This window comes from Drosophila willistoni, unplaced genomic scaffold (assembly GCF_018902025.1).
Source record: "Drosophila willistoni isolate 14030-0811.24 unplaced genomic scaffold, UCI_dwil_1.1 Seg169, whole genome shotgun sequence".
NCBI lineage: Eukaryota > Metazoa > Arthropoda > Insecta > Diptera > Drosophilidae > Drosophila > Drosophila willistoni.
Window position 1 is genome coordinate 4,986,692 of NW_025814128.1, and position 10,516 is coordinate 4,997,207.

Genomic DNA, 10,516 nt, shown 5'->3' on the forward strand with positions numbered 1-10,516 from the left:
ATTTGATTTTTTTACATTTTGTCCCAAAGCTCGGGAACGGACGGACTTAGAGGCTAGATGTCTTTGTAGTTCTTTCAATTCTCAGAAACGTTGCTAAAGAAAGTTTGTAAACAAAATGAATGTTTTAGAAGTTAGAAGCAAATGAAAAAAACACCCTTTTCGCAAAAATGGCAACTTTGATGAAAAACTACCGGAAAAAATTTTGTATGAAACCATCGTGATAACTTAAAAAAACTAATGATCCAGTTCGATTCGCAGGACCTGAAATAAGGTGAAACCATCGAATTGTGCCATGTCTTTTTTTTTCGACTATCACAGTGTTATGTGAGCACAAGTGTATGTATATATTTCGATCCGTGGCACCGCATCTGATATGAGGTGAGCACGATGCTGGGTTACAGGATCATCCGAACGAAAAAAGTTAAATTGCTTTTAAAAGCTAAAAGATATACGCTGGTAACGAACAAGCGTTTTTTTGAATTCGATAAAAAAGAAAAAAAAGCTTTGTCACGACTTATTGCTTATTGACGTGTAAAATTTGTTGTTTTCCCGCTAGTGTGGTCACCGACTTGAAAAATGCTGTTCGTCAGAAAATATACTTAAGGTTATAAATGTTGTGCTCGGTAAAATAATCGTTACCAGTTTCTGAAGAATGTCCCAAATTTTTGTTTAGCGATCCAACCAATAGAATCAAAGTAATAGCGCATTCAATCTTGCTCATTCACGTGCGCGTTATGACCACGATAACTAAAGAAGTTTTCAACCGATTTCAAAAAATTTGTGTTTTATTGTTCGTATTTGAGTTGGTTGCGTACTTGGATGACGAATTGCTGCGTATGGCTTTTATATTAATGTTATGAAATTTTTATACATTTCATAATACGAAAAAAGTGCATTTTTTGGAAATATCGCTACCGTTTGTAAAAAACTTTTTTTTTCGAAATTTTGATCGTTCAAATACATCACAATACACTATACTAATAAAAGTATTGTGTTTTTTTGCTTTTAGTTGAGCTGCTGGACTGGCATACTAAAGGCCCATCAGTTGAAGCGCTATATCTTTGTCTATTTTATTCCGATTTACTTTAAATTTATACACAACACTATTCAATTGATAAAGATTTTAAAAAATTTATAAATATATATTTTTTTTAAACCCTTTCTTTCCTTAAGAGTTAGCATTAACATGGGTTGCAAGACAGTACGGGTACGGCACAACCTTTAGAAAGGAATTTATAGAGTTACACATACTTTAGTGTCTGTTATAGCGCGAAGGACAAAAAGCGCACCCATGAAACTGTCTACTGTAGCCACAAGCTGCCGCTATGGCGACTAGGCTCAGAAACTCGATATTAGGACATAATATACACGAGTTTATATGTTATCAGATTCAGCAACTGTTCTAGCATGGATCCGTTCGGATCATAGGAAGTTACAATCCCGGGATTCAGCGGATTTTGAAAAAAAAAAATTTATATTTGCTTGACCGTACCGGTAATACACTAGGAATTAGCCAGGGACTTGACGGCAAATACATGCCTTTAAGTTTTACAACCTTATAAGGTGACGTGAAATTCCAATCAGAATTGTGGGAACCAGCACCGAGATGCTAAGCGGCAATCGACGCCTACAACTCTAACTCTCTCTCTCTCTCTCTCTATGATCCATTATTACCTCTCTCTCTTGGTTCTAATTAGTATATATGTATTTAGTATATTTGTGACAATCAAAGCGGCCGCATAGAAGCGGGAGAATATACCTGTGTTTATGAATTTGGAAGTAACGTGTTTTTATTGGAAAGTACCGGGTTATTACATTGGCGACGAGGTAAAAAAAAAACAATTAATTAAAAACAATATAGCGAACTAGCAAATAAAATAGTTAAATAGTGAAATGGAAAAAAAAGGAAAAGAGAAGCAATATATAAATGCAGCGTGGCTGTACCAGTGCAAGTCCAATGCCTTGCTACGATCCGTTAGTTTTTTTTATTTCTTTTCGTTTTGCGTTCTCTGTGCTTACGAGTTCAAAGAGAAAAACAGAAGGAGAAATTGTTTTTTTTAAGAGGCATAAGTAGGCATAAAACACATACATACGTACGCGTATGCATGGACAAAAAAAAAAGTCAAATGCATTTTTCACTCATAATAAAAAAAAAAAGAGAAGAAAGCGAAAAGAAATCTGACAAATGTCAGAGGCGAAATGCCGATTAATTATTAAACAAATGTTTAATAAAGAAGTATTTGACAAAGGTCAGAGGTGGAAACCGATAAGATATTAAACAAATGTTTAATAAGAAGAACTATCTGACAAAGGTCAGGGGCGAAAAGCCGATAAGGTGTTAAACAGATGTTTAATAACAAAAACTATCTGGCAAAGGTCAGAAGCTAAAAGCCGATAAGAGATTAAACAAATGTAAAAAAAAAAAAAAAGTCAAGATATTATCTGACAGTGGTCAGTGGCAGTCTGCCGATGAAAAATTAATAGAACAAATGTTTTGGGAATATTCGATAAAACGCAACTTGCTCGACAGAAGCATTTAATGAATGGTTGATTTTTGTTTTCAGACAAAACATCTATAATTATTCGCAATGACCGAAAGCGTCATAAAACCTTTTCTGTGTGAAAGTTTGGGGAACGCATTGCTCCAAAATGAATGGGAAAAGTGGCTGCGCGCTTTTAAGATTTATCTGGAAGTGGAAGAAGTCAAATCTGTAATTCAGAAAAGAACAAAATTGTTACATTTGGGTGGTATCCAATTGCAGACGGTTGCATACGCATTGCCGGGTGCCATAGTAGAATTTAACGAGGCCAATCAAAATGATGTTTTTTCTGTGCTAGTCGATAAACTGACAGCTTACTTCTCACCCAAGCAAAACTCGACTTTTGAAAGACACCTTTTTAGGAAAATCTCTCCTGAAGAAGGTGAAACATTTGGGAAGTTTATTTTGCGTTTGCGCCAACAAATCCAAAAGTGTAATTTCGGGTCTACGAAAGCCGAAATAGAAGAAATTTGTTTAAAAGATAAAATCATTGACATCTGGGCTAGTACGGAATTAAAAAAGAAATTATTGGAAAAAGAACAAACTTTAAGCGAAATCATCGAAGCCTGCCAAGTGGATGAGGAAATAAATAAGCAGTGGCAGCTTATGCACTCGAAGTCATTGCCAGAAATCATAAATAAAATCACTAATATTAAATCAAGGAAAATTAATCAGAGTGATTGTGGAAGGTGCGGACGGTCAGGACACAAGGAAGATAGTCAGATGTGCCCAGCACGCCAGATTAAATGCAACCGATGCTCTCGTGTGGGTCACTTTGCCCGCAGATGCAGAACAAACCTTAAACGCCCATACCCACAGTCAAATGACAAGGAAGCGATGGGAAATTCCAAACGCAAATATGTGCACCGAATTGAAGAAGATAATCCAGTGGTAAATAAGACAATCCAACGGAATTGTTTTAAGATAGACAGTGACGAGGAGTATGAAGAGATGATGCAATGCCGAATTGGAGGTGCAGATGTTTCCCTAGTAATTGATTCTGGATCCCGGTTTAACCTTATCTCGCAAGACGATTGGTTAACTCTTCAATTAAAGAAAGCAACAGTTTTTAACGTCCGCGGAAATTCACAAAGTCAATTTAGGGGATACGCCTCAGATAAAATCCTTAAAGTTATTTGTATTTTTGAGGCACCCATATCAATCAAGCAGAACCCCGAGCTGATTGCATCCTTCTTTGTAATTGAAAAAGGACGGCAGTCACTGCTGGGACGAGAAACCGCAACGAAGTTAAATGTTCTGCGAGTTGGACTACCGGTTAACAACATTGAGATTGTGCCACCATTTCCCAAGTGGAAAGGTATTAGTGTGAAACTAACAATACGTTGATCCTGTGAAACAACCAATGAGGCGTATTCCTGTTGCGCTCGAAGAGAAAGTCAATGCTAAGTTGGAGGAAGCCTACAATCTGGACATTTTTGAACCGGTCAGGGGTCACAGCCCGTGGATCTCTCCAATGGTGATCGCGTTCAAAGAAAGTGGTGATATTCGAATATGTTTGGATATGAGGCAAGCCAACCGTGCGATTCTTCGTGAGAATTACCCTTTGCCGACATTTGAATCTTTTATGACTAAATTAAGAAATGCCAGAATCTTTTCACGACTCGATCTAAAGGACGCGTACCATCAATTGGAGTTAGACGAAACAAGTAGGCAGATAACAACTTTTATTACACCGAAGGGGTTATTTAGGTATAAGCGACTAATGTTTGGTATAAATGCGGCGCCGGAAATCTTCCAACGACGGATGGAAGAACTCTTAGCACCGTGCAACAACGTGATGAATTATATCGACGATGTAATAATTTTTGGAAGTAGCAAAGAAGAGCACGATAAGGCACTGGAAAAGGTTCGAAGCGTTTTCAATAATAATAATGTTCTTCTAAACAATAAGAAATGCTTTTGGGAGACAAATAGAATTAAATTTTTGGGACACATTTTAACAGACAAAGGAATTGAAGTAGATACTGATAAAATTGAATCTATTAGATTATTTCGGCCACCCAAAAACAAGGAAGAAACTCGTAGTTTCCTAGGACTAGTTACCTATGTGGGCAAGTTCATTGCAGACCTAGCGGACCAAACAGAGCCTTTACGTGAGCTTTTAAAGAAAGATCGGAAGTTTATTTGGGGACCAGCTGAAGAAAATGGGTTTCAAAAGCTAAAGTTAGCTTTAACTAAAATCCCAAGTCTCTCATATTTTAACCCTAAAAATAAAACGCGACTAATCGCTGATGCTAGTCCGGTTGCTCTAGGTGCAGTACTGTTGCTATTTAACGATGAGGGCGAGCCCAATATAATTGCATTTGCTAGTAGGAGCTTAACGAATATAGAAAAGCGATACTCCAAAACGGAAAAATAGAGTTTAGCTTTGGTCTGGGCGGTAGGGAAATACTATTTTTATCTGATAGGTCTAGAGTTCGAATTAAGCGTAAAAGTTTAAAGTCATTTACAAATCAGGAAAGGAAAACATAGCTGATAGTTTGTCCCGTTTGTGTGAGCAAACGCCAACCAGTTCTTACGACATCAAGGGTGAGCATAGCATATTGCGAATTATTGAAAACGCTACACCAATATCAATATCGATATCTGAAATAGCTGAAAACAGCACACAGGATGAGTAAATATTAGACGCAATGGTGTGCCTTGAGCAAGGTTCTTGGGACTCGGCAATGTCAAATAAATTATACCCATTTCGACATGAACTGTCAACTATTGGAACAATCATGCTAAGAGGAGTTCGGATTGTTATTCCGGCAACATTGAGACAGAAAGTGTTGGTGCTGGCACATGAGGGACATCCTGGCGAATCAGCCATGAAGCGAATATTGAGGTCCAAAGTCTGGTGGCCCCAAATTGACAGAAATACCGAGAAATTTGTAAAGAATTGTTTTGATTGTATTTTAGTATCCCAAGCGACAAATCCACCGCCTATGAAGAGAACAGAATTTCCGAATGGGCCATGGATTTCGGTCGCTACAGATCTTTTAGGGCCACTACCAAACAATGAATATATTTTAGTCTTAATAGACTATTACTCTAGATACACGGAGTTTAAATTCCTTCGCTCCATTACATCGGAATCACTAATTGGGGCGTGTGGGGAAATTTTCAGTAGGCTTGGTTACCCGAAAGAGTTACGAACCGATAATGGCCGACAATATGTAAGCCTTGAATTCAGAAACTATTGTAAATCATGCGGCATCGAGCAAATAACAACACCCCCTTATTGGCCAAAGGCTAACGGCGAGGTCGAGAATATGAACAAGGCATTAGTCAAGCGGTTGAAGATAGCTCATCAAAACAAGAAAAATCTTAAGGATGAAATTCAAGCTTTCACACTGATGTATAATGTAACCCCTCATGGGACCACAGGCTCCGCTCCTACAGAGCTGATGTTCAATCGATTCATTAGGGATAAAATCCCGGGAATACAAGATTTAGTGGGAGTGTTTTCAGACTCAGCGGAAAGGGATAAAGACTGCATCAATAAACAAAAGGAAAAGGAAACTGCAGACAAAAGGAGAGGAGCAAAGGAAGTAAATATCAATGTAGGAGATAAGGTGGTTCTTAAGAATGTAGTATTTCCCCACAAACTAACACCAAATTTTGACACTACTGAATACGAAGTCTTGAATAAAGAAGAGAATATAGTACAAGTATGTGGGGGAGGCAAAACGCTCATAAGAAATGCAAATCACCTTAAAATGCAATTCCCCAGGGGGTGAAACGGAATCGTCCGATGCTACCAACACAAAATCGTTTCCAATACCTGCCACAAACCAAACTCCACAGCCATCCGCACAACTCGAGGAGCAAGCACCAGAAGGAGGAAAACTCCACCGAGGGATTAAAGCTTATGCTCGTGGGAAAAGGAGGGATGTGGGAACCAGCACCGAGATGCTAAGCGGCAATCGACGCCTACTCTCTCTCTTGGTTCTAATTAGTATATATGTATTTAGTATATTTGTGACAATCAAAGCGGCCGCATCGAAGCGGGAGAATATACCTGTGTTTATGAATTTGGAAGTAACGTGTTTTTATTGGAAAGTACCGGGTTATTACAAGAATCATATCTGACTTGGTGGGATATGAGCGAATATTAAGTAACGGCTTCACTCTTTTTGTCACTCAAATGCATTCGAAACCAACCCCCCCATTTTGACGAAATACAGGATACTCTATACAGCCTTATGTGCAAGCAGAAAATATTGTTAATTCACGCGCTTTGACTCGAACGGAACAGATTCGCGGGAATGCTGTGGAAAAATGATTTTTGATTTTATATAATTTGACAGTGTTAAATTACGCATCATTTGGTTGTTTTAGACTAAATATGATTTGAGCGTTAGAATACACAAGGGGCGTGCGGACGCGTGGGTCAAGATACATAGAGGTTACCTCAAAAGTCAGGATGTTGACTATTATATTGCATGTTTAAAATTTTTGATTTGTATAGATTGAAATTAAAATGCCTTTATTGAGGTTATTTAGCTTAATGAAGCTCTATCCGTACTATTCCATTACATTTTTTAGACTTTGCCATGAGTTCTTTTTCTTTTAATGTATTCTTTGTCGAATAAAACGATTTTACTTTCGACAATATTTGACTAACCTTTATTTATTTTCGCATGACTTTTTGAAAGCAAGTACAACACAACTATTCTATCGATGAATAAGTTTTTCTAATCTTTTATGTTATACCTCGACCCATTAATCAAAAATTTGACTATCATTAAATTGTAAGTTTTAATAATAATAACCAATAGAATTAAACTTCTAATTGAGAAATTGGCTCCGCTTTGTAAATATTTTGAGCAAATAAACTATTGTGCTATCTTTCTAATCTTTTCCGCAACAAGTTTATATATTTATGTTCCTTAATCATACTGCCATGCTGTCTTTAGAAAAAATTCGTTATTTTTTTATGAAAATCTTAACATTCCTATATAATTTACCAACCTTGACTGCATTGCATTATACGCTGATCCGTTTCTTTTTTGAAAATTGGTGCCTGAATTGAACAAATAGTTGGATACAGAGGCTGGGACAAACTATTTGTAGCGGCGGGTGACACAAATTCCCGGAAATTGTCTCTTATTAAATTTCGCAGTTCACGATCAAGTTTCGGCGACTCGAAGAGTGGTTGGAGGTTTGGTATGACCTGTAGATACAATGATGTTTTAAATTATTTCGATTAGAAAACTCCATACACTGTGGTTCTAACCTGTTTATCAAGAATAAGTTTTAATGAATTGTATACACCCATGCGTATTTTGTCCTCGTACTTTACGTAAAAGTTCTTAGTAATTCGACACAAGAAATCTAAGAGAGTACTACTGACAAATGGATGATTTCTTATTGAATGATACATAACCAAAATGCCGGGCTCTATGTTCATAATATTATCCTTTGTCGGATCAAAAAAAAGCCAGTCGTAAAAAAGAGACAACTTGGCATTCGCCGACGCAATTGGGTTTGTACATGACGAAATAAGCCAACCGATAATGGCCCAACGCGGTATAATGTCTGAGCAAAGCATATCATTGGTAGGATGGATGACATTAATAATAAAACGGATCAAATCTGACCGCAAACTGTGCGATTCGGGTGTAGAAAAATATTTATCCTGAAACCAATCCTGGTAACGTTTCTGGTTGCCGAATTTTACAGATGATGCAAGAAAATGTAACTTGCGCTCCATTTCAGGAAGTAGGCGACATTGCAGAAAACGACGACTCGTGCGGATTTGTAACAACTGCCAAATCCCGTTAAATGTAGGATGCAAACTTTTTGGATTGTAAAGAACATCCCTCCAGAGTTGTTCGAATTCAGGAATGCGTGCCACATTTTGCAAAAGGCTGTGCAAGGTTATAAATAACGATATAAATACGGAATGCTGTGCATTGAGGTGCCACTTACCGAACGAAGTCCCTGCCTAAGGGAATAACATCCTGAAAACGGTCCCGTATTAGGGATATTGTAAAATTTACCTCTTTTTGTCGCAGGGATGCAAGGGCAGGATTGGAATGATCCTCAATAAGGCGTACATAACTGTAAACTATTGATTGAACGAGAAACGGATTTGTTTCCAGCCAATTTCGATATTCGATGAAAATATCAAGTAAATTCTCGACAAGATATAAATTTTTATGTGAAACATCACCGCCACCCGCTTGCCGCAGACAATTCCATATGACATTTTCAACACTGAGTACTTGATGCTTGACGAACTCACGCAACACCCAGATAATTTGCCTGCAGGCACCCTCAGTAAGTTTTGAATATTTTTCGGCTACCAGTAAAGTTAGATTTGCTACAATCACACTCATCCCGTCCCTCGAAACAAGTGTTATATCTCGATACGTCTTTGGAGCCATAATGGGATCTGTTAGCATAATATATAATAACCCGATGGACATTTCGTCATGCTGCTTGTCCTTGCACGCAATTTGAGAGAGGATGTCATGCATTTCCTTATCGCCAAGGCCAGATATTTGTTGTTGAAGGTTTACAAAAGACCTTTCAAATTTCTTTAAAAATAAAGAACAAAATGGTTAAATATGAATATTGCTTTCTCCACTACCATTTCGCTTCCCACCTCTTCAATCTCATCTTTACAGTCGACGGAAGTACAAACGAACAACTTCGATATATAACTTGCGCTTTTTGATTGATGTGGTTGTTGCTCCATTTCCTCGTTTACGAGTGTTAAAGATTGTGTTTTTTTTAAAACCTTTCGGCCTCTTTTTAACGCAAACAATTATAAAACAAAACAAAATACACCGGTATGTCTGTAATTAATCCAACATGAATATCAAACTTTTTAGAGTTTTGTACTTTTTATTCTGATGCTTAGGGATGCGTCTCTACTAGGGAATAGGGTTCTAGGGTTGTAATACAATCGATGGTGTGGACAAATGGAAATATCTCGATGGTATTTTACAGATATCGTTATTTCAATTACTTAAAGCCAGATTTCCACTTGCGGCCATCCACCATCATTTTGGAAGAAGTGCAAAAGGCCCGATTCCCACTGGCGACCATCCACCATCTCTTTGGGGGATGGGGCCTAATGTTTACCGTGCAGAAATTTGAACATCCATTGCACCATCCAAAAGAGACGTTCCCTTCCACACTGGGCTGAATTGCCAAATAAGTGGCATTAAGTCGAAAATTTTGTGGAAGCAAATAATAATTATAATTATGTATATTCAAACTAGAGTCCCTAAATAGGAAAAATCGATGATCGCTTTTACCAAACATGCAACCCTGTCATTCTGATCAAGCTTCAAAATCAGGTGATTAGTCAGCTGATGCCTGCGACAAAATTGGCGGGATATGTTTATTCAATTTGAGCGCTTGGCAAATTTACAGAAAAGAAAAATAAGATACTGTAAAAAATGGATTTTGGAGACCAAGGTATGAAGAATGGATAAAACAAAACAATTTGGTGTTCAAATTTATTATATTTTATATATGTGTACTTTTTTGTATTGTCCAAAAAGATAGAAAATTTAACATATGTGTTCGTCTTCTGTGGAGTAAAAACTTACCTTCTGTGTGTTTCTGGGATATGTAATGTATGTGAAAACAAAGTAGAGAGTGTGTATAAAAAGTTAGTAATAATCTTGTTTGCGGCTTTTTGCGGCTCTGGCGGTATTTTGAACTTGTAGATCATGTTGAGTTCTGTCATTCAACGCTGCTGGACGTATGAATGGACAGCGGCCGCAACTCTGCCGTTGTTGCAAACTGGATATTTGGCCAATTGACGGAAATAAATAATAACAATATATATATAAAATTATATTACTATCACTAATACATAAAAAATATTAAAATTGTTGTACTTTATATGTAGTTTTCCACACTTTACTTTGTGAACACGTATACGCACTGTTGCCTTATATGGACTATTGGGGTAGGCGTGGTCAACTGAACTTCAAACTTAATACTGA

The 10,516-nt window shown here is 37.4% G+C and overlaps 1 protein-coding gene across 1 annotated transcript in view; it reads right to left on the minus strand.

Annotated features, from left to right (window-relative positions):
• Positions 1 to 9,454, minus strand: part of LOC6652669 (integrator complex subunit 3 homolog) — a 34,435-nt gene extending 24,981 nt beyond the window's left edge. The window contains exons 1-4 of the mRNA XM_015176483.3: positions 9,160 to 9,454; positions 8,481 to 9,091; positions 7,786 to 8,419; positions 7,521 to 7,722 (exon numbers count right to left, since the gene is read on the minus strand). Coding sequence (XP_015031969.2) covers positions 7,521 to 7,722; positions 7,786 to 8,419; positions 8,481 to 9,091; positions 9,160 to 9,252 — 1,540 coding nt within the window. The 5' untranslated portion in view covers positions 9,253 to 9,454. The remainder of the gene's footprint in view (positions 1 to 7,520; positions 7,723 to 7,785; positions 8,420 to 8,480; positions 9,092 to 9,159) is intronic.
• Positions 9,455 to 10,516: the final 1,062 nt, after the last annotated feature.